The sequence below is a fragment of the Alosa sapidissima genome, chromosome 6, assembly GCF_018492685.1.
Source record: "Alosa sapidissima isolate fAloSap1 chromosome 6, fAloSap1.pri, whole genome shotgun sequence".
Lineage (NCBI taxonomy): Eukaryota > Metazoa > Chordata > Actinopteri > Clupeiformes > Clupeidae > Alosa > Alosa sapidissima.
This window is the reverse complement of record NC_055962.1, coordinates 19,158,164-19,182,366: the sequence shown is the minus strand read 5'-3', so window position 1 is coordinate 19,182,366 and position 24,203 is coordinate 19,158,164. Positions and strand designations below refer to the sequence as shown.

The following is a 24,203-nucleotide window of genomic DNA, read 5'->3' as shown; positions in this document are numbered from 1 at the left end:
TCTCTCTCTCATTCACTCTTTTTCTCTCTCATCCCCCACACACACACACACACACACCCCTCTCTCTCTCTCTCTCTTTCTCTCTCTCTCTCTCTCTCCTCCTCCCTGAAAGAGTTGCCAACCATCTCCCCAACGTGTTGATCTGTTGATCTGATAAGCACTGCCGGTCATGCTGAGGCAGCGGCGACCAGTGTTACCTCATTGGAGGTGTTTGGGAGGCGCCTGCCGTGATCAGTGGAAACACTGAGGGGGTGCTCAAGGGGAAGGTGTGTGTGTGTGTGTGTGTGTATGGTGGGGGCTGAACCACAACCCTGTGTGTGTGTCCGCACGCACACACTCTCCGCTCAGTTCCTCGTCTCTTTCCATCTTTGTGTTCACCACCCTCATGTACAGTAACATCTCACTTCATGAGGCACCATTCCCGCCATTAGGGTCGCGCCACACAGTCACTTCAAGAGGCTGGAAGGAGGGGGTGAGATGATGATATTCAGAAATAAGCTCAGGTGTCCCACTTATCTCAATAGAGGCCAACCCCAGGGCACATGTGGCCCAGATCCGCTCCAACGGCGGCTGCCATCTGGTGCAGGAGGTAGTAAGGATTTTATGGGCTTTTGGTCAGAGGAACATTGTCCTCTCTATCTGCTGCTGGGAAATGTAGTCGTTTGGGAGGGCAGAAAAAGACGAAGTTAGAACTGGTATGCCCAGTGTGAAACAGGGACAATTATTCTTGAATTATGTTATCTTCTTTTTTTCTATTGGAAATGCAGGGCACCGTAAGAGGAATTTCACAATAATTACTTTTAGATGTGGTGTCGCGTCAGTCCTAACAATGGGGTGCAGGAACCACGCTGTTTCCCGGGAGTTGGTTATTGCGAGATACAGTTCGGAGCCCAAATAATTCTTTAGTTGTTTCTTTTGTGTAACGAATTCAGCCTTGCATGCCTATTTGTGTGTCATTTAAACAAGGTGATCGGCGGAAATAGCTTATATTCAGAAGATAATTGTCTTTGCGAGAGGAAGGCATAAAATGACACAATTTGGACCTATCCTTCTGTTTCCCTTATCATGGGACGACTCGTTCCCTGGGTGCATTTTGGTCTTCGCTTCTGCCAGCTCTGACTTTGGCTGTGGACTGGGCCAAACAGGCATGACTGAAGCACGTTGTAAATCAACTGCAGCCAAGAGCCTCCCGGAGTCCCAGTGCTGAACATGGTCTCTAAAGGATAGACGCTAGACTGGAGCTGACACATTGTCAGTAAACATGTCATAAATGTGATTTGTGTGCAATGGAAAGAGAGAAGGACACTGATCGTTTTCAGTCTCGTGGCTGAAAGTGACATTAAAATGCATTTTTGTAAAGTTTCGGGAGAAGGATGGCAAACTCTTTTTGGGACAAGGTTTCGATAGGGGAAAGGGGGCTCTAAAATTGTCAAATTTAAGGTATTAAATTCTCAGGAAACTTTAAATCCTGAGTCAACGATAGTCCTATAGATGTATGTAAATTCCTTAGGATCATTTGTTGTGACGGAAATAAACTTTCCTTCGGGGTCACGCCTCTTCTCTTTCCTCTTTGACTGTTTGTTCAGAATTGGTATCGGTGGTGTTCCTTTGTTTGTCCTTTATTTCCTGGTTCTTAATGGCACTGTGAATTAGCATCTTTTAAAGCTCACCGTCTAATCCGACAGGAAACTTGCCAAGAAGCGCAAAGACGCCATCGGAAGCACGCGGCAGGAGATGACCCACATGGTCAATGCCATGGACCGGAGCTACGCTGACCAAAGCACCATGCACGCCGAGGACCCCATGTCGGTCACATTCATGGACTCGCACAACTTCAGCAACAGGTGTAAGTAGCCCGACTCCGACTCCTGCTCGGCCGACACCGGACACCTGATATGTGTGGGAAGTAGTGCCCAGGATGGGGCCCCTGAGACTCTTACAGTGGGAAAAAGTCAACAACAAACACGTTAGGAGAGGTCAGCTGGGAAGTAGCCCTCAGAGAGGGCTTCAGTTGCCTTTCAAAGGCATCGTCTCTTTGTCGTAAAGGAGACCTTAAAGCAGCCAGTCTTTTTTGTCTGGTTTTGTTTTATCTATTAGATTTCTCGTATATAACTTTTTTTCATGCTTTAAGTGGTCTTGAAAGGTTATGGGTTATAGTCACTTCTTACCATCAAAAACGTCTTGCAATTTGGATTACATTTTTGCAAATGTTTCAACTGCGAATGGCACAGCCCTGGTTACGTTATTAGTAATCACTTCACATGAAGCGAGCACCCACTCAAAATTACCCAGCTGCTTGAATTTCCATCTGGATTTTTTTCTGTCTGTCTGGGCACAGTGATTGCCATTTTCTCAGCCAGTCTGTCAAAATTGTGATTAATAACATCTTTTTTGTTCTTTCTTTAGCTGAGAATTTGGCAGAATGATGATTGAAGTTTTAAATTGCCTTTTAGTCTTATTTCTGATGGCTTTAAGTGCCATTTTGTGGGCTTCCTGTACGTTCTATAAGGAAACGCATTGAAACACTAATTACAACGTAACTCTTGGGGTGAACTATGGTCTTCCTCATTCAGCCCCCCATTTTCGCCATGACGAGGACTTTTTATTTATTTTTTTTATCAAAAACATCCTCTTTGCCTTTATTTTCCCCACAGTGCCTAATGACCCGCTCGTGCCAACTGCCGTGCTAGGTGAGAGTCTGGCTGTCCTGTCTCGTCACCTGCCTTTATAGTGTACCACACATCTTTTGGTTGTCCAGCATGCATCGTGGTTTTGGTAGCCCATTTGTTGTCTGTCAGTTGAGTGCGCATTAGAAACAGCCATGTTTCTGTTCTCCTTTTAGACCAAAACATTGACCTTCTGATATAAGAGGGGAAAACTAGGGACTTATTCTCGACTGGGTTTTTTTTTTTTTTTTCACCTTCCACGACACGTGGGGAAACAAGCAGGGAGGGAAGCATTTCAACCACAATACCAATTACGCATTCACAGACCACAGCTCTTGCCCTTGACAAAAATGTCTTTAGATTTAGGTTGCAGTTAGCGAACGCTTACCACAGCTGTCCACTTTAGTCCTCCATGGATGTCGCCATCCAACAGAGCAGAGAGGGGGACCACCTTGGGTCAGGTGTCTCGCGGTGGAAGGAGAGAATAAAAATGAAACAAACTGCAGCAGTTTGAGTTTTAGGACCGGAGTCCTGCCGTGCATAATAGGCTGTGCATGAAGTTCCATTAATGCATAAACGCATCAGTCTGTCATGTTGCATTACCACATGCTAGTGGTCCTCTATACAGCCCTCTACTTTGCTGACCTACACAGATTTCTGGAAGAGTTATAACTTGTGTTACAATTAAGAAAAGAGGTACAGTGCTGTTGACAGGCACATAGGGTTAAGCGTTGTCAGATCTAGACTGAGATAAAAAAAAAAATGTGTTGCACTTGCTTCATCTCCATGAGTGAATACCCCGATCACTAGAGGATAGATTGGAAATGGAGACCTTAAGCGAAACTGTTCATTTTCATCATTCTTTTGTTTCACTTGGCAAATCACCTTGCAGGGTGTTTACATTTCAAAGAGATGGAAGTACAGTCGTAGGATGAGTCAGCTGAACAAAGCTTGCAGAGGCATGTTGGAGCATAGCATGCAAATAAGTATGTCAGGGGGAGCCTGTGGTGCTGCTGAACTTCTGTAAGCATCGCAAAACCTCACAGACCTCCGAGGGCTGATGATTGCTTCGCATCAGAGTAGACCTGCCTGCCAATGCATTGTAATAGGTCCTGTCAATCATCGCTATGTGCTAGCGCCCCAGGTAGCATGCTAAAGCCTTTCTTTCCCCTTTCATCCAGTACTCCATATTTAGTTGTACCTGTAGTTGTGCTTTCATTTAAGTTTGCAGTGCCCTCCATAGTGTTGTGTGTAATTGCAATGTTCAGTAAAATGGCAAGGAATTCATTTTAGCTTTTGCCTTTCCAATAATGTGTCTTTAAAAATTGTTTTCTCTCCTCCTTGCTGCCATCATTGAAAGTGCCCATAACTGGTAAGTCGAAATAGTGTGTGTGAATTGTAGAGATGTTCGCATTTAAATTTCTAGATTTTCTTGAAACATTCAAGTTTTCAAGCCCTACAACACATCACATTTCAATATACATTTTGCTTCCTCTTTAAATAAGTGAGTGTCTATATATGTGTGGATGTATGTTGTGTGTACACTTGAGCTCACAAGTGGGCATCTTCATACGCTCCTTTACTTTAAACTGAATTCAGAAAAGCACGTCCTGGAACAGATCCATCCCTGATCTACAGGATCAGAGCCAGATTTTCTTCTAGACTGGAGTACTATCAGGGCCACATGTTAAATGGCCTCATGAGCTGTTAAAAGGGTGTGTGTATGTGTGTTTGTGGGGGGGGGGGGGGGGGGGTGGCCTGCTGAGATGCATTGGCGGTTGGCGGCCATCGCTCAGGGCCCAGCCGAGCGGAAAATCCCCAGGGCCCACGGCTCACTGGGTAATGGGACGGCCGTGTGGGTCCAGCCAGGAGGGTTAAAGGGCCGTAAATCCAGCCAACAGATAACCTTGCCACCTCAAGCCAACACACACACACACACACACACACACACACACACACACACACACACCTCCTGGTATTCCAAGAATGTCCCACTGTGTGTTTTCAACTACATGATGTATTATGCACACAAACACACAGACACACACCAGTACATACAGTAGGGCTGGTCATGGTCGTAATGCGTTCTCAAGTACATATATACACATAGATGTGCACACACACACACACACACACACACACACACACACACACACACATACACACACAAACAAACACACCTCCCGGTATTCCAAGAATGATTAAAGATTTCCATTTTTTAAAAACCTAAGTCCCACTGTGTGTTTTCAACTACATGATGTATTATGCACACAAACACACAGACACACACCAGTACAAAGGGCTGGTCATGGTCTAATGCGTTCTCAAGTACATATATACACATACAGTGATGGCCAAAAGTATTGGCTCAATGCAAATCAAACCAGCTAATAGGCTAACTGAAAATAACACCCATGCCAATCTCTAGGTATGGTGAAGGGTATGTGATGATGTGGGGCTATTTTAATTCCAAAGGCCAAGGTAACTTTATCAGGATGCACAGTATTCTGGATCCATGAAATAACTGGCCTTTAAAAATAAAAATCTGCCTGTCTCTATGGGAATTTAACATAGGGGTGGGAATACTTATGACCCCTGTATTTTAAGGAAGAACATTTATTTATTTATGATACATTATTCATTCACTAAGAAAATTGGTGTCCTTAAAGGTTAGATATTTTTTCATTTTTCACTTAAGGCATTAAGATCAATTTCCAAAAGATGATTTTATATTCCTCTTTTCAGTCAACTTTAGCATGGGTGCTAATACTTTTGGCCATCACTGTAGATGTGTGCACACACACACACACACACACACAGAGAGAGAGATGCCTGAATAAAGACAAAATATCTGAACAATAGCGTCTGCTAAATACCCTAACCATAAAAGGCAGGTCATTGTTTAATGCCCCCCAGATAAGGCATTAAAGGTATGACCGGTGTGAACAGGTCTTTCCCTTTCAGACTTTCTGAATTCCCAAGATGCTTTCCTTTGTGTCAATTTTGTGTCTGAGAATTGTATCATCAGCGCGGCATGCAGAGGGTGTCAGGTACCTCCCAACATAATGTGACCACACGTCAATATGCACAGAGGAGTATGCCACCTCCGTAAGACACAGTGGGGCAGTCCCTCACGCCACACTTGCTGCACAAAAGGAAAGTTGCGATCCCCTCAGTTGGGAAGGAACACTGTACAGAGGCCAATGCACTGATCTAATCTCAGGGGTATTTGCTAACAGTATATGTGCCCTCCCTTATACCTCAAGTCATTACATTTTGGTGATGAACCGTGTGGCCATGCCTCAACATGTACTGTACAGTTCACCTTAAATGAATTGTTTCACACTTGCTTTTCTTTTACACTCTTTAAAGTCTTTAGGAGTGGAGCTTACAGTGCTAACTACCTCATCTGAACAACAGAACCCACATTTTTGTCCCTCCTCAGCCTCTGTAGTCACGTTCTTTCTTGCTCTGCCCTCCACAGATGAGAACCATACGGCGGCGGCTGCTGAGTCCAGCCGGCTGCTGGACGTGCCACGCTACCACTGCGAGGGCACCGAGTCGCCCTACCAGACGGGCCAGCTGCACCCGGCCATTCGCGTGGCCGACCTGCTCCAGCACATCAACCTGATGAAGACCTCCGACAGCTACGGCTTCAAGGAGGAGTACGAGGTAATTCACCGCACTCAGCCTGGACGAGACTTTTATTAAATGCGTTAAATGTGATATAAATATGTTGCCTTAAAACGAATTACTTCACATCGTCTATAAATTAACTATCATTACCAGTTCTCTTTAATGCGTTTTAGAGTGACAGTAGATAAATAGACAGCTGTAATTGGGCTTGATTACAGGCATCAATACAAACTTAATGACGGCCGTTTGCCCTCTACAATATGACTCATTACAGATTGCAATAGCAGTGAAATGTTATGAGGTTGTCACCGGGCTCCACACAGAGCTCATGTATGTACATGTTGAGTTGAGACAGGAGATGGCAGGTGATGTCACTTCCTGCGACTGGATAGTGTGTGCAAGTTTTCTGTGACTTGGGTGCCTGACCACAAGGCCTCCCGACAGTGCGTTTCCTGTAAGCATGTGGTTTGCTGCAGTGTATTCACCTTGCAGGGCTGTCAGTTACAGTTTGTACAAAATTGGGCTTTCTGTGTGCGTGTGTGTGTGTGTATGTGTGTGTGCTTGCGTGTGCGCGTGTGTGTGTGTGTGTGTTTGTGTGGCACTGAGGCATGGGTGCTCCATAGACAGTCGGGCTTAATGAGGATTAAATTAGACTCCATTAATGTGATTACGCTTTAATCGTTCCATTTTAATTCCATAACAAATTAATGCACGGCTTGCACCCGGTAGAAGATGAATAGAACTGGGATGATGGAGGAGAAAATTGAGCGCACTTGAAAATGAGACCTTACAAAATGGCAGAGGATTACAAAAGAAAAATCCAATGCTTCTTTGACACCAAGGAGAGGTATCAGGCGATTGGAGCCAATGTAGCGTCAAAGCTTGAATAATTTAGCAACACGGCACTCCCAGAATCTCCCTTTAGATGACCACTTCAGAGATTGTGTTTGAGTGAGAGGTGTCATTGCCAGTGCTAAACATTTCACTGCATTTCGCCCGTTCCTCGTCTCAATCGCTGAATTGATAAAGTGATGAATAGCCCTTAGATGTCAAATACAGTCAGATTATGCCTTACCAGACATAGCGAAGCCATCTTGACTGATCAGGTAGGTCAGGTGGTAAATTAGTGGGAAGACCTGAATTACTTCTTACTTTCTTTTCTTTCTTTTTTTGCACAGAGTTTTTTTGAGGGCCAGTCTGCTTCCTGGGACGTGGCAAAAAAAGAGCAAAACAGAACCAAGAATCGCTATGGAAACATCATCGCCTGTAAGTCTCACCTCCAGTGTGTTACAACAAGCTCAGAAAACCCCTCCCCTCTAGGCCTCAAGTGGTGCATTCTGTTATAGTAGTTCTGTTACATAGTCTTTACATTCACTTTTATATTTCTAAGATATTTATTTATATTTATAGGATATACGTTCATACTTCACTATAATATTCTATTATTATACTACACAGCCATGCTATGGTGTACCATACCATAATGTACTATATTATTTTGTACAATAGAATAACACCTGGACATATTTACTACACCAGTTATTTGATAGAAAATAGGATGGCATACGATAGATAATGTCTAGATGGCATATGAATGAACAGATGGGTCTGAGTAGACTAACACGTTTCCTGTTGTAGATGATCATTCTAGAGTCATTCTCCAGCCAATGGAAGACGACCCCTCCTCCGACTACATAAACGCCAACTACATTGACGTAAGTGGCGATGCCTCCTCCATTGGCGAACGTGTGAGAAACATCTCTCCTTCTCTCGTATGTGAGGCCTTCTATGCATGCCCTTTGTCAACAATATGAATACAGCTTTTTTTCTTTTCTCCTCCTTGTTCGAAGTGCTTGTACTCACTGACATCTGTTGTGCTTTCTTTCACTCTGCCTATGATTTTGTGGGCTGTAGATATGGCTGTACAGGGATGTAAGTATCACTGTAGAGGATCGCCCGCCCCCTTCCCCAAAACAATCCTGACCCCCCCTTCCCACTTCACCTTTAATGCCCCCCCCCCCCTCCCTGCGGTTCACCTATGGTTCGCTAACTGACATCTTGCATGGAGGTGCATGTGATGTCCGCCCCCCCCCCCATGTTGTCATTGTTCTATCCATCGATTTTAAGTTGTGTTCCGGTTCCCCCACGCTCGAGTCCATTGCCTTTTTGCCATCTCATTGTCATCCAGCTTGTTGATCTGCCCCATATCTTGTCCCCATATGCTTGGAGGAGGCCTATTGTGTCATTGTTGGGATGTGGAGCTGATGTTTGTTTACTTTTTTAAGAGCTTTCTGGTGTGTCCTCACCCAGTTGAATGAGTTCTGATCAGAATATTCTGATCAACTTTAGTAAAAAACCACACTGAACACCAGTGGTTTGTAAGCCTTGTGTTTGTTGAATAATTTCTCAAGCACTGGATATTAGTAATATAACATGAATATTAAATGAACCCAGGATTTCTAATTGAGAAACTGTAAATATTCATTAAAACATGTTATTAGTGTGATTGTGTGGAGAATGAATTATCACAGATTGTGCATTATGCACATTCTGTATCATCTCTCCAGATATACTTTACATAACACAAAGAGATTGTCTCTCCGAGAGGCTCTTGAAAACGAAGCAAAATCCTTGTCTTGATCAAGGACTCTGATAAATAAAGCAGACTTCCTGGGGTTGACAGCTCTTACTTTGTGCCTCTTCGCAAAGTTTTTTTTTTTCCCTCTCTGCTGAACAGTGAGTGATGTCAGTATCCTCCTGCTTATGTTTCAGGGTTATCAGAGGCCAAGCCACTACATTGCCACCCAAGGTGAGATATTTCACGTTTCACATCGATGAACAAGATTTATGAACCGATAAACCGATATGAACATGTCACAAGCAGATACAGATATGACCATCCATCAGTCTCGGTCGTAATGATTGTTGATGACCGTCAATGGACTGATATAACTGATTTACTGATGTACACGTTGATTGGCAGGCCCTGTGCATGAGACTGTGTATGACTTCTGGAGGATGATCTGGCAAGAGCAGTCAGCTTGTATCGTCATGGTAACCAACCTGGTGGAGGTTGGACGGGTATGTTAAATGGTTGTTTTGTTACCTTTCCTTCACTGAAGCTTGTTTACATTGTGGTGCCACTGTTTGCTTTTCATATGTTGCTGTAGGTCATGCAGTGTGTCTGTGTGTTGTAGGTTGTATGCCATCTTTGATTAGTTTCATGCTTTTGTAGGTAAAATGTTATAAGTATTGGCCAGATGACGCGGAGGTGTATGGTGATTTCAAAGTGACGTTTGTCGAAGTGGAGCCACTGGCAGAATACGTCGTCAGGACTTTCACCTTGGAGAGGGTGAGTGCAGCATCCACTTTTGCATGGTTATGGAATATTCTACAGACATACACTACCGGTCAAAAGTTTTGAAACACTCACCCTTTTAGGTGTTATGTAGTAAGCAAAAAAGTTTTGGATGTATAAACTTTTTCAGGACTGTTAGAAAACCATGCCTAGTGTCTAACGTTACGGTGGTTGAGGGAATGTCAAGAGTGTGAAATGCTGTCATCATAGCAAAAGTTGGCTGCTTTGAAGAGCCTAATATAAAACATGTAAACAAACAGCTGTGTTTACTCTTTTTTGTTTACTACATTACCCATATCCCACGTCTGTTAATTCATAGTTTTCAGTTTTGCTCTACAATGTAAAAATAGTATAAGAATGCCATGTAAGAGTAAGTGTTTCAAAACTTTTGACCAGTAGCGTACATGTACACTACTGGTCATAAGTTTTAAATGTATGAGGTGAAGTGCAAATAATTCACAGATATATGGTTTTCCACATTTTATCATTCAGTTGCACTTTATTACAGTTGCATTGCTACATTGAGGATTTCTTAAGTTATACTGAAGTTATTCTGAAGTGATGATACCACTGAAGCACACTGTACTGTTCTTGGGTAGTATCTAACTCTTTCCTGATGGGTGCTACACAGAGAGGCTTCAACGAGGTGCGGGAGGTGAAGCAGTTCCACTTCACCGGCTGGCCCGATCACGGAGTGCCGTACCACGCAACCGGTCTGCTGTCCTTCATCCGCCGGGTCAAGATGTCCAACCCGCCTGGTGCAGGGCCCATTGTGGTGCATTGCAGGTGACTTTCTCACTACGTCCGAGTGCGAGAAGCACATGTGTACTATCCCCAGTGCAAATATGTTTTACTGCAGAAATGAACAGATTACTATGTACATCTGTATATACATTTATGAACATGTGCGAAGAATACCTATACACATACCAAATGCTGGAACGTGTTCAGATGAGGAAACTTGGCACGCACGCACACACACACACACACGCGCACACACACACACAAGCGCATTAAAGATGTGTTTTTTGTAGTTGAGAGACCAGGTTTCTGTGTAGGAATTTAAAAATAGACATCTTCTTTGTCAAATGATCCGTTCGTTATGGGCATGTGTAAGTTTACCCTTCTTTTGTTGCGTATTCTTCAAAAAGTCAGCCACAGCGACCTTGTGAAATATCACATCTCCACCACAGGATGTGGGTCTCAGTGTGCCTGTGCAGACTCCCTGCAGTGTCAACCTTTAGCGTTTGTAGCTATCTCTCTGTGTCTGCCATTGCACAGTCTATATGTCAACCACCTTTCTATTGTGATGGCTTCCTCTCTCTCTCTCTCTCTCTCTCTCTCTCTCTCTCCGCCCTGCACTTTTCCACCCCCTTTGCAATTGGTGCAATTCGTTTGGTGTTAATCTGGCGGTCTTCCCCTCTCCTCACTCTTCCCTCCTTTTTTTTCCCCCTCCATCTTCTGCAGTGCTGGAGCAGGAAGGACGGGTTGTTACATAGTGATTGACATCATGCTGGACATGGCGGAAAGGGAGGGGGTGGTGGACATCTACAACTGTGTCAAGGCGCTGCGCTCTCGTCGCATCAACATGGTCCAGACAGAGGTGATGTATCAGTGGACCGCCATCAGTTGGATGCTTATAACTCCCGCGACAACAAAGCACCACACACTCCAAGCATGTTTGGTTAATCTTTTTCAAGCCTTCAGATGAAGCTGAATTCACAGTAGGCAATAGAACTTCCGTGGAAGTACGCGGTATCTCAGTACAATACAATAAAGTGCAGTCTGATTAAACAAGGAGGATTTGTTATGCCTTGGCACCCAAGTAGACCGGTATATTGAGATATCTTGAGTAGGAGGGAGTTGTCCACACAAGCATGATCCTCGCCTTTTACATGTTGAATGAGATTGAAAATCAGTGAAATTCAAAAGTAAACTGTATTCCATAGTTGTCTACTACACCAGACATGTAGATGAGTTGTTTGCACCCTTTGACTGACTGTGTGATCTTCAATGGTGATCCACAGGAGCAGTACATCTTCATCCATGACGCCATCTTGGAGGCCTGTCTCTGTGGAGACACTGCCATCCCGGCCTGCGAATATAAAGCTGCCTACTACGACATGATCAGGATAGACTCCCAGAGCAACTCCTCACACCTCAAAGATGAATTCCAGGTAACCGAGGCAAACGACACAACACAACAGACCCTACAACACAGTCGATCTAGAACACTAAGGGGCTGTCTACACAACGCTGTTTTTTTTTTTTTTTTTTTAAACCGGTGAATTTATGTTATTGGTTAGGCCTTGCGTGTACACGACGCAGGCATTTTAGGAGGCTGTAACCGAGATTGTAACCGGGTTCCGAAGTGGGATTTTTTGAAACCGCCGGTTAACTTTTGCCGTGTAGACGACAGAGCTGGCAATTTTATGATGACCCCCACCCCTCAACTCAGCCACTGCACTCGACCACACACACATCAGAACAAACCAAACCATTTATTTGTCATATTAAATATTCTTTTTTTCCCCTTTCATGATTTAGGTGCACAAGGTATCAGCCTTTTGTGGCTAAGTTAGAAGCACACAGTTAGCTTAACTTTAATCATTAGCTTACTACAACCTATGACTAACGCATGTTAATGTTTTCTCCAGTGTAACGTGCTCTATACCAGACCTCACGCAAAACGTAAAAGCATTTTAATTTTCACATAGCAGTCACATACCTTGAAAATGAACTTTATTAGTTTAACAGTTGAATTGAAAACTGAATTGTCTGTAGTCTCCTTATTTCATGCGACTGATTTAACAAACTGCTTTGACATCGCAAATTAAATGTGAAGCCTCTGCACGGCCGTGACGGTGCCTTCAACTGGTCTCGTATGCACTACAGCACTTTTAGCTGCTTTTACCTCTGTGTGTGCAAGTTTTTTCTTTACCGCTATCATTAAAGGTGTGAAAGCGGTAAGAAAAAATGCACCCGTTGGTTTCGTACAGACGTACTAAGAGATTCTAAAAGGTTTTGCAAATTTTGTGACAATCCCACAACGCAGACCCTGAACTCTGTGACGCCACAGCCACAGCCCGAAGACTGCAGCATCGCCCTGTTGCCACGCAACCACGAGAAAAACCGCTTCATGGATATGCTGCCGCCCGACCGTTGCCTGCCTTTCCTCATCACCATTGACGGGGAGAGCAGCAACTACATAAACGCCGCCCTCATGGATGTAAGTGTTCCCACACACTCCCCCCTCCCCCTTCCCCCCAAACGCCCACCGAACCCAGACCCTTACCCCCCTACCCTCGGTCCCGCAACCCCCCTCGCCCACCCCCTTTCAGACACACTCACGCACACTGCCCACTGACCACAGCACTCTGTGTTTTCTGTATGTACTCTTAGAAACAGCAAGCTAGAGACAAATCCAGGTGTATCTCTCTTGCCCTGATTGTGCTTCTTGACTTGACTGACACGGTGGGGCTGAATCGATGACTTGTAGCATTTACATTTTGCATATTAACTCTCAAAAATAAATACATATCTTGGTAACACTTTATCCTGTTTTTAACACTTTTGAAACTGAGTCAGTAAATCATGACTCAATAAATTAGTGAATCATAGCCAGTGAAGAGGATATTGAAGAGGATGAATTAGCCAGTGAAGAGGATATGACAGAACTGCAAATTTCCTATTAATTAGCCTAGCTGACACATTAGAACTTTGAAATTACAGAAGCTACACTACATGTATATCCTTACATGAACCCTCAATCGTGAGGTTTTTTTCCGCTGTGCACAGCAGGTAGCAGATGTTATACAGACTGGCAGCTTGGCACTAAAGTGAGCTATACAAATAAAGTGTTACCAATTTGGTTTCCCATATTAGGAAGTTGATGCTCTAATGGTTACTCATCAAAGCACACCTAGTAGCACAGTGAGTCAGTCAACAAAGATGATTGTTTTTGAAAAGTGGGTACAATCACTTTTCTCCTTCACGATTCTTCATGATGGCTATTCATGTGGTCCTAAATTAAACTCTCAATCATTGGGGATATCAAAATTGGGAAAGTCCAAAGAATCTTTTTGTTCTCTCAAAAATAGAAGGGCGAGGTAAGTGTTTTTGTACTATATTTTCATCATTTTTATCTTTTTTTGACAGAAATGAAGGGTTTATGAAAGCAAAATAATTAATATTTTGGTAGTTTTGATTTATTTAATTATTATTATTTGACCATGATTTCAAAACATAATCAAATAAAACAATTCTTCTACTCTGTGCAAAAAAGAGCATATCCATCTTCTAGATGTGACACTGTCTGTGTCCTCATTTAAACCTACCTATTGATTCCTCCATTGCTCTGGTTTTCTCTCTCATTCTCTCTTCTCTCTCACACAATCTCTCACTACTACCTTTCAAATTCTCTCTCTTTTCTTGTTTTCTCTTCCCCTCTCTCTCTCTATCATATAATCATTAATCCCACTACATTTGCCTTACAACAAACACAAGTGTTGCTCACATTTGGAGCTACATTATATTCTAATACAAATGGTAGGTTCAAAGATCTTTCATTACTAACAGTCACTACTTTGCGACCAAATAGTCTTTCTTAAGGCATACAAAACCTTTGACTGATAAACATACGAAAATGGCCACTGACCCTAGGAGATGGTATTTCCAATGCACAGAGTTTATGCTAGGCCACTGAGCTTTTCTTGATTTGGAGGGTAATGGTAAACCACTTCCTCGTACACTTCACAAACTTTTGGACTTTTTCTAATCAAGCTGTCAGAAGAATACCAGGTAATTTCTGAACGTCCACGTCACAATAAGTAATGCTTCTCTTGAACTGGATTTGTTTCATGGCTTAATTGGTATGTCAAGCAGGCTTCATTTAATTTACCTACCCAAGATTGCTAACGCATGCACGACATAGTGGATGCCCTATTTATTTACTGTTTTGTTTTGTTTGTTTTGGTTTGTCTTCGAAGAAACACACTTTTTGTCTCTCCACACTTCACAATTGTTTTTGTTTGTTTGTTTCCCATGGTCCTTGCATGGTCATAAATTCACACATTGACCACAACCAGATATCAACAACACAGACAGAGCATACCATTTATTTGAGTCTTTTTTTTTTTATTTTAGTCGTAAAATGTCCCTATAAAAATGTATTCCTTGTCCTTCTTCCCAATGCTCTTCATCTTGTAGAGCTACAGACAGCCGGCTGCCTTCATCGTGACTCAGCACCCTTTGCCCAACACAGTGAAAGACTTCTGGAGGCTTGTCTACGACTACGGTTGCACGTCGATAGTCATGCTGAATGAGATTGACCTGGCACAGGTTAGTCATGATGACACACACACACACACACACACACAACCACTGACTCTCACAACATACTGTCAGGAAGAGGAGGAACTATCCTCAATACTTAAGTTATTGGAAGTCAGAATGATTCAAGACTAAAAATTCCAAGATTGATCTTTAAACTAAGGGAAATTATGTAAGATATATGTACACTGTAGCGTGTCGTTGAGGGGTTGAGGTTTATTGAATATGTCTTTAGAACTGTTTCAGATTTTTACATGCATCACAGGTGTCCAGACAAGTTGACATTGCGCCAGTCATGTTGAAAGAGAGAACGCTGCACCTGTTTGGGGGTGTTTTTTAACACCTCTTTCAGTAAATAGGCCTCACAATTTCCTGGCGCTCTCACCACATATAGCATCATTTAAAATGGCGTAAAAAGTATAACTCTGACTGTCAGTAATTTATGATATGTTTACATTTTGATCATTTTGATTATAGTTTATTTTAGCAATTTTAAGACATCTGTGATCCAACTGAAGCCATTTTGATCATTCTTCTGTGCTCTGCTCCAGGGTTGCCCACAGTATTGGCCAGAGGAAGGTATGCTTCGGTATGGCCCTGTTCAAGTTGAATGTATGTCCTGCTCCATGGATTGTGATGTCATCAGTCGTCTTTTCAGAATATGTAACCTGACCAGAGTGAGTATTGCACCCCATGTCACAATTGTAACTCTGTAGTACATATATCAGTCTTAAGTAGTTGTTTACATATTTTGCATCCTATAGTTGTGGACATTCCCGGATTATGCCATTATAGTTATTGGTTTTATGACCTGCCCCAACACAATTGGAGAGGATCTTTAAGGTATTTTTGTGTGTGTGATGTGTGTTGTTGCAGCCTCAGGAGGGTTACCTGATGGTGAGGCAGTTTCAGTATTTGGGCTGGGCAGCGCACAGGGAGGTTCCGGCATCCAAGCGCTCCTTCCTCAAGCTCATCCTCCAGGTGGACAAGTGGCAGGACGAGTGTGAGGAGGGCGAGGGACGCACCGTGGTACACTGCCTGTGAGTACACCAACGCACCAGTCTATGGTTACAGACACACACACACACACACACACACACACACACACACACACACACACACAATAATATATAAAGGACACACTCACAGGCTCACATAAGATCATAAGAGATTGGTGAGTATGAGTTGGGTGAGTTGTCGGTCATCATACATCATACACCCTCAGATAAACTTTCCGTCCACATCCTAACCACAACCCCCCCCCCCCCCACACACACACACACACACATTTAACACAGGCTGATGGTAATTCACTGCCTGTATAGGTGTAGCACTACACATCCTCATGCATAGACACAGACACAGACACACCACCACAACATGCGTATAATCTCACACATGAAGTTGATCTTTAAAATCACGCCAACTGGTTACAGCCTATACCTATCATGGCCCTTACAGATGCAAGGAAGTAACGCTAACAAATTAGCACCCACAGAAACCCCACATACTCATACGCCCTCAGAAGCGCCGTCTAACTCGGATCTGTCTGTGCAGGAATGGTGGAGGACGTAGTGGAATGTTCTGTGCCATCAGCATTGTGTGCGAGATGATCAAGAGGCAGAATGTGGTGGACGTGTTCCACGCCGTCAAAACGCTGAGGAACAGCAAGCCCAACATGGTGGACAGCCCAGTGAGTAACGTTACTCCCTCAGTACCCTCTAAACTGGGGGGGGGGGGGGGGGGGGGGGGCGGAGGGAGGGGGCAGTGGCGGTGACAAAGCAAGAATGGCTAAGCCAGAAATCCGTGCAGTCTAAAATATGAAAACTCCCAATACCTGGAGCCAATTAAAATGAACATTTCACATTCTGAAGTTATCTGGATAGGCACATCTGACTTGGTGAAACACCCCTGCAAATAAATTAAATGATCTTCTGATCAATTTACGTGAACTTTGCCACTGAAATTTTGTTTTAATAGGATTTTTGGGAGTGCTTATATATAGTTGGTTGCGATATGATAGAATGGGACTTTAGAAGAGAAAGATACACCATATCTGTTCTGCCATCAAATTCTTCATCTAAAGCCAGGCCCCAAAGTGTTTTCTCTATTGATCCAAATGGGACTTTTTATTCTTTAAGGGAAAGAAAGGCAGAAAACAAGTTGTCAGTCGTCTATATAGTCCATAACACAATTGTCTGAGTTTGTAAGTGTGCTCGTGCTAATGTGCTTTGAAGCTGCGATGGTGCCTTGAGATCAAACTTGAGGCAAATGTGAGATTACCACTTCCGCTGCAAAAGCAATGCATTGTGAAAAGCACCCCTGCGCTGTTCAGATCTGAGCCTGTAAAGAAATAAAAAAGCTTTTGCAAGAGTTTTTTTTTTTTCATTGAACCATCCCTACTTAAAGTTTTTGATTTGGCCAAAATTCTGACTCTTCCCATCACATTGCAAAATTGTTACATTTCTGTTGCATGGAAACCTCTTTGAAGTGTTGGTGTAACAATATCATTCTGCAAGTGCCTGCTTCACTAATTTCCCCCTCCTCTTCTATTCTTTTTCATCTACAGGAACAGTATCGCTTCTGTTATGACCTTGCTTTGGAGTACATTGAGACGTCGTAAGGAGGACCAGGGCGAGAAGTATATTGCTGTGCAGCGTTCCCATTTGAAGACCCATTCTTGGGGCCGCCACTTTGCTCTCTTTTTGTTTTGTTTTTTTAACGAGGCTGTTGGCTCATTTTGTTTTTTTTTTAAGACATAAACGTTCTCTATGTGTACTGGGCGTATGATGTGCGTGGCTTGTAAATGTCTCAATTGTATTATACCGTGTTGAGTGCCACAGAATCAAGTGCTGGCCACAAGGCCTTGTTTGCTTCATGTCTTTTATTTTTTTGCATTTTAAGGGTTTAATTGTTGTTTTGTTTTTATTATTTTTTTCGTGTTTTTAAAGAAAAAATCAATTGTGCAGCCATTGTAAAATGGTAGTTCTAATGCCAGTCAGTGTATTGCATGCTAAAATGTTTTCTTCTATATTGCCATTATTGTCCATGAACAATATATAATGATATCTATCTATATCTATATTTATATCTATGATATAAATCCATCACAAATGTGAAAGAAAAAAAAATGCGCTTTTTATGGATAAATACAGTGCAAGTGCTAACGTGTAACATTGGCTTGGTATCGTCCGTATTGTGCACTGATGGCTGACCTTGTTTTTATTTTTGTTTTGTAGCAGATATTAATCATAAGCCAAAGACTTATGTACATATGTCTATATGGATAAGCACATTGTTTGTATTTATTGTTGTTTACTTTGCATTCCTTTTTGAAGGCTAAAAACAATCATTGTCATTCCCTGTTTACTCTGAATTCAAAATGTACACATTAATTGTAACTTTTTGTTTTTAAAGTTGTTTTTTTATTGCTTTGGTTTTGGTTATAGAATGTTTTTTTAGTTCATGTTTTATCCTTCACCGTGATGTTACAGTGGTCAGGTCATGTAAATGATTGTGAATTCTATCCACTCAACATAGGTTACCATAAGGTCAAGAAGAGACCTAAGAGTTCTATTTTTTCTGATGTTTTCACAACTGTATTAGGAAGTTTTTGAGAGAAACACAGAGAAATTGAGTGTACAGTATTAGGCATGGCATATTAGGACTAAAGCCAATGAAAGTAATGCACAGCCAGCTATGTTGGCATCAGAACTGAATGCACATTTGAAAAGTAAAGAAAACAATTAATTATGTGAACGTTTAAATCATGTCTCATCTTTCCATCTGTAGTAGTTGGCTTACTGGCTGTAACTCTAAAATAGTAAAAAAAAAGTCTTTGAATAAAAAAAATTAAATATGTACTGAAAAGTTGTGTGTCATTTATAGTGTAAATGGCTGTAATATCTCTTAGCTGTGTATTTTTCAACATATTTTATTCCATACAATTTCTTCCACGTAGAGCGCAAGGTTTATCATCTCATTCATTGGTCAAATTAACACAGTATAACAGTCTTGATAATACTCTCTGGTAATAGCATCTCAGGTCAGCTAAAGCATGGTTGTGAACAATTGTCTGCATGCAAATGACAGCAGCAACTCAAGTGCATTGTTGGATTCCCACTGAGACAATCTACTCTGTTAGCTGCGGTTGTCAGACAGCCGTTGACTTCCTGTAGCTGCACCACACACACAGCTGGCTGCCGCGCAGTGCCTTGTCGCTGCGCGTTTCAGTGACCGTTCGGCTTTCTCAGCGCAAAGGCAGATAGTGCGGAGAAGGGACGCTTTGGGACTGGCAACACGGGCACACACACCTTACCATGGTCAGCTCACTGGCCCCTAGCCATGGCAAGTTAGTGGCTGGCAGTGCTCCGTGGTAACACACACACAATACACACTCATGTGCAACGTGGGCTTTTCCCTCAGAGTTGGCTTCCTGAGAGGCTTCTGCCGTGTGAACAGACAGTGAGATAAGGATGTCGATGACCCTGGATGAGTTCACCCGATCTGTGGATCCCAGATGTCTGCCGAGGATCCTGCAGATCCAGTCAGGCATCTATGTCCAAGGTATGATTATCACCTGTGAACATGTGTAGGCCTACTATTGTTTTTTTTGTTTTTTTTCCCCCCCGAAAATTGCTTCACTGATAAGTTTCGTTTTCTCATCATTTAAATGATTTGTATTTATTCTCGCATTAAATACCAGTCTTTATGCCTTAATACTGTCAATACTACTTAAGCATCTTTACATTCTGCCATTTCTTTACTAAAACTAATATGAGGAGGGATATAGTCTTATGACAGTCATTTTTAAGGCTTGCCCCTTCGAATGCTTTTGAATGCCTGAGGATGTAATGGGGTCTATAATTTAGAAACAGTTTTATCTCCAATAAAACCCAAGTAAATAATGACTGTGTGGTGTGCTATTGTTGGAATTGTTACTGAAGGGTTTATGATTATCTTAAATCTTTGTTTTTCCAAGCTTTTTGGATGTTGCCTAATGCCTTTTAGAATGACTGTAATCTTAGTTGGTTATTACAGTATTTTAATAAATGCAGGGCCTTCATGAATCTAATTAAACAGCAGTTCTGAAATGTACCTCAGGCAAAGAAATGCCTAGCGATTCTATGTAAAGCCATTTATTTTTTTTCTTGACAAAAAACTCCCTCTTTCAGACAAACTAGCAAAGTCAGCAAACATTGTTATTTTGATGGCTGAAATAAATACCTTGTTGGGTGTTGAATTTCACAAAATAACACATGGTGATAGTAGTGTCATACCAACTGCACCATTTCGCTGTCCCTTGACGATTTCAGCAGAGGAGCTTTGAGTTTAATTAAATGGATTCTTGTTCCTCTAAGACTCTGTAAGTCTTGAAAAGAATGGCCTTAAATGAAATGCATTTGACATATTTAAATTTGATTACGTTCACTTTCACATAACTCTGTAAATAACAGTGTAAAATAAGTGTATGTTAGTAAAGTGTATGTTAAACATAAACAGCATAAATGTCCCTCTAAACCATACTTTTCTGCCTCATGGGTCTCAGGATCTGTTTATGAGATGTATGGGAGAGAATGTTGCCTTTCAAATGGTGATCTTATCAAGGTCATTGAGATCAGGATCACTAGGTTCATTGCCAAGGGATCCAATGGCATTACGGTTGACCTTCCCTTGGACTACCCAGGTATGTTAAGGTCTTTTAATTTGTAATAATGGTCCATAAATTGCAAAGATGACATTTTCCCGATAATAAAAAAGGAAGTAGTAACATGGCCTTTTCCTCCTACTCTGTTAATCTTTTGGAGGCAAGAAAACCCCCAGAATTCATTAAAATGGATATTAATTTTGCGACACTGTTAATTCTACGTAACAGATTCCATTTTACTTAATAAATGTTAAAAGAGATATAATGTCAAGGATTGCAACCTGGGAGCTCATTCAGTTCTTCAAATGAAATTTAGTGGAACCACTTCAAAAAATAATACTTCTCAATAAAAAAAACTGCCTAACTAGCAGAAATTCTGGCCTTCTGTCTGTTCCAGGTCTTTTCAGGATGGTGAAAGACAGACAGCCATACTGTAGTATTCAGGAGATCGCAGAGTCACTCCGAATCAGCTCTCACAGACTGAACCAGCCTGTGTTCTACACAGCTGGCGACCTGGACCACCCAGATGGAACGATCAAAAAGGGGACAAGTTTCCGAATCACAGGCCTCAAGATGGTCGAGGGCCATGAGTGTGTCAACTGTGAGCTCGCGCAGAGCGAGCTTAAGCGCCGTTTTGCGCTCAAACTCTCTGTGAAAGGTGAATTCTATGAGTGTGACGACAGCCAATTCTACACTCTGAAGGAACTGGCTGAGTGGAAGATGTCCACTGGGCGGACAAGGACTGTGACCAAAGTGAAGTCGACGCACCTGAAAGATGATATTTTACCAGACCCACTGGAGGACTACAAAGGCGAACTGACTCTCACTCCAGTACATGAAATACAGGCTATAATGAAATGTAAGTCCCCGAGGCCTTGCTTTCGTTTGTGTTTGCGTTCGATTTTTGCTTTGAAAGTTACTGGTGGGAAGAAAGGGAAGTCTTTTAATTGTGTGAGACATGATGATAGACATGTACAGTAATTGAATTCTGTATTTATTTATTTTAAATTTTATTATTATTATTATTATTATTATTTTATTTTATTTTTACCCCTGTTCCACACCAGACAGCACAAATACGTTTTTAATGTTTGTGACCAACGAACATGAAAACAGAAATGTTTTGAGGCCATTAACTTCATGAATGCCCCCCCCCCCCCCCCCAGAAGTAGAGGAGTGAATTTAAATGATGTTTTGATGTTTCGTCATTAGACCACAAGCACTGTGCTGGAATTGATAACAAATTTCTCATTTACTGGGAAGGTACATGAGAGAACAGTGTTCAAAGCTTTAAATTAACTATGAGCATTCATGTCAGACACTAGCTGATAAATGAGAATATCTATTTCTGCCATGCTTTATATTCAGCACTGTCGCTGAGAGGATACCCTGCACACACTGTGACAAACATCACAGTCTTTAAATGTGGAATTTGAATATTTTTCCCACAGTTCGAAAGGATGTGGTCCTCATCCCACCGAACTTGGACGTGGACGTTGTGGATGTAACAGAGCAACATGACTCAGCAGTTTTCGTGCAGCCCTTGTCCCTGAAGGACGTATTCAAAAAGCCCATGGACACATTCCCCGTGGTGGCCGAAGTCATCGAGAAGCCGTGGCACGTTCCGGAGGAGCTAGCGTTCATCTGCCGCTCCAAGCAGATTGTGATCCAACGCGCCTTCGAGGCCAAGCGAGTTCTGGCGTCGGAGACACGTCGAGGCGAACAGAGGCGCTTCCTGGTGCCCTCGTCCTACAAGGGCCGGTTCAAGCGGCGACCACGGGAGTTCCCCACTGCGTATGACCTGGAGAGGGCACAGAGCAGCACCGAGCAGCTCCACGTGGTGGCCACCAGGGATTTCGAGTCACACTACTTCCAGGGACAGTCCCCCGTGCAGGTCGGGGACCAGTTCCTGATAAAGAAGAAATCCACCAGCAGCACTGCCGAGGGCTCAGAGAATGGCGAGGACAAGATGGCCGACATGCTGGCCTGCATGAAGATCGAGGGGAAGAGCCACAAAGACGTGCAGATCCCTATGTACCTGGATGGTGGCTTTGTGGAGGTCATACACGACAAGCGACAGTACACCATTGGCGATATCTGCCATGGGTTCCCCCTGCCCTTCAATGTCAAGGTGTCCGTGCGGGACCTCGCGGTGAAGGAGGACATTTTAGCCGCGGCATCGGGGCTGCAGGTGGAAGAAGAGATCACTGATCCCCACCTGCTGGTGTCCACTTTGGACCTGTCAGAGTGCTGGGAGGTGCCTGTGAACCGCACCAAAATGACTGTCCAGCTGCAGCAGAAGTGGGATGGCCCGGCCACGGGTGCCGAGCAGCCTGTCGGGCACGCCGTTGTGGAGGAGATTGGTGAGGACTGCTACTACACTCTCCGCAGGTACGCCGTGGCCAATCTGCAGCCCCCACCACGACCGCCCAAGATTAAGATCAAGCAACACATGGTGAAGCCGCCCAGACCGAACAAGCCAATCCCTTCCAGCTCCCCAAAGGTCAGCGACTAGGACATAGCTCTTCCCATACTACAGTATGGTGCATCCAAAATGTTTTGTAGGTAGAGAGTGGTCAAAGAATCAGTGAGAGGTATAAAGAGTGAAAACTACAGTAAAGGCCCTCCGAAAGTTATACTGGAAACTGTAAAATTGACATAAATGACTTTGTTTGATTTACTAGGATTATGCTGTCCTCTACTGGTCATGTAGGTGTATGACAGTGAGGCTTTTGCATTTGCGGTGCAGCCATCAGGCACTTTTAACTTGATAATAACTGTCACGTGATCCATGCAATGGTACATTAATTCTATATAAAAAAGGGGCTTTAGATATTCAAGGGCAAACAGTGTTATGATGGTGACAAATATCAAATGTTCCCTCATTTCAGCAAATAAAACTTTGTGTCTCTCAATGCAGAGTCCGCATTGCAATTCCCCCAAACCACGGTCGATGACATCTGACACATTTCCAAGGCTGAAGAGGAATACCATTGCAGTAAGCAGTGAGAGGAGGTCATCCATACCTCCAGTCTTTCAGCCCATTACAGGTGGGGATTGTGATTTTTTTTTTTTACTTTGCCTCATCAAATAACAATCCCTAATGATCCCTACATTTTTTAGCCATTTCCTGAGTTTTTCTGTTTAAAGATTGGTAAGATATTGTAGAGTGATTTTGGCTTTACATAATCATTTCTAGTTGCCACCGTGAAAAGTAAGGATATCCCTCAAGAGCCAGAAGTGGATGACTTGGATGATGACTCCCATGAATATGAATACATCGATGAGGATGAACTTGAGTTCATTAGGAAAAAGGTCCAAGAAGAAGTTCTGCGCAGCACAGTGAAAGGAAAGCAAAACACCTTTTAACTAACTGTAGAATTTGAGATGGAGCATGAATGTACTAAACAGATAAAAGTCTATGCAATAATTTATCATATTTTTCTGCATATAATACATGTAATAAATTGTAATATGATAATGTTGTCTTAGTGTTACATGCATTCTGGTTTATATTGCAAAGTTTCTTTTGTTGTTGTTTTTTTTTTCAGCCTTTTGTATTATT

General features: G+C 42.7%; 2 protein-coding genes across 15 annotated transcripts in view; both read left to right on the top strand.

Annotated features, from left to right (window-relative positions):
- Positions 1-18,112, top strand: part of ptprk (protein tyrosine phosphatase receptor type K) — a 130,986-nt gene extending 112,874 nt beyond the window's left edge. For 3 of the 14 annotated variants that reach the window (XM_042096139.1, XM_042096140.1, XM_042096137.1), the window contains 19 exons: positions 1,686-1,846; positions 2,655-2,690; positions 4,027-4,038; positions 6,151-6,338; positions 7,481-7,568; positions 7,941-8,074; positions 8,217-8,234; positions 9,075-9,111; positions 9,286-9,383; positions 9,538-9,654; positions 10,292-10,446; positions 11,128-11,263; positions 11,688-11,837; positions 12,716-12,889; positions 14,869-15,000; positions 15,543-15,668; positions 15,868-16,031; positions 16,549-16,684; positions 17,561-18,112. In XM_042096139.1, coding sequence (XP_041952073.1) covers positions 1,686-1,846; positions 2,655-2,690; positions 4,027-4,038; positions 6,151-6,338; positions 7,481-7,568; positions 7,941-8,074; positions 8,217-8,234; positions 9,075-9,111; positions 9,286-9,383; positions 9,538-9,654; positions 10,292-10,446; positions 11,128-11,263; positions 11,688-11,837; positions 12,716-12,889; positions 14,869-15,000; positions 15,543-15,668; positions 15,868-16,031; positions 16,549-16,684; positions 17,561-17,614 — 2,116 coding nt within the window. In that variant the 3' untranslated portion in view covers positions 17,615-18,112. The remainder of the gene's footprint in view (positions 1-1,685; positions 1,847-2,654; positions 2,691-4,026; positions 4,039-6,150; positions 6,339-7,480; positions 7,569-7,940; positions 8,075-8,216; positions 8,235-9,074; positions 9,112-9,285; positions 9,384-9,537; positions 9,655-10,291; positions 10,447-11,127; positions 11,264-11,687; positions 11,838-12,715; positions 12,890-14,868; positions 15,001-15,542; positions 15,669-15,867; positions 16,032-16,548; positions 16,685-17,560) is intronic. The other 11 variants (XM_042096145.1, XM_042096143.1, XM_042096151.1 and 8 more) reach the window with 7 other exon arrangements.
- Positions 18,113-19,169: 1,057 nt separating this feature from the next.
- themis (thymocyte selection associated) lies at positions 19,170-24,119 on the top strand. The gene is made up of 6 exons (XM_042096167.1): positions 19,170-19,557; positions 20,540-20,677; positions 21,036-21,497; positions 22,090-23,141; positions 23,559-23,688; positions 23,838-24,119. Exons 1-6 carry the CDS (start codon positions 19,467-19,469, stop codon positions 24,005-24,007), a joined length of 2,043 nt encoding a protein of 680 aa, XP_041952101.1. The 5' UTR covers positions 19,170-19,466; the 3' UTR covers positions 24,008-24,119.
- Positions 24,120-24,203: the final 84 nt, after the last annotated feature.

What these genes read in the sequence shown, in the direction of transcription:
- themis (XM_042096167.1), top strand. Translation starts at nt 19,467, where the DNA reads ATGTCGATGACCCTGGATGAGTTCACCCGATCTGTGGATCCCAGATGT. An exon ending in GTCAGGCATCTATGTCCAAG is followed by an intron (nt 19,558 to 20,539) that starts GTATGATTATCA and finishes CATGGGTCTCAG; the next exon opens with GATCTGTTTATGAGATGTAT. An exon ending in TCCCTTCCAGCTCCCCAAAG is followed by an intron (nt 23,142 to 23,558) that starts GTCAGCGACTAG and finishes CTCTCAATGCAG; the next exon opens with AGTCCGCATTGCAATTCCCC.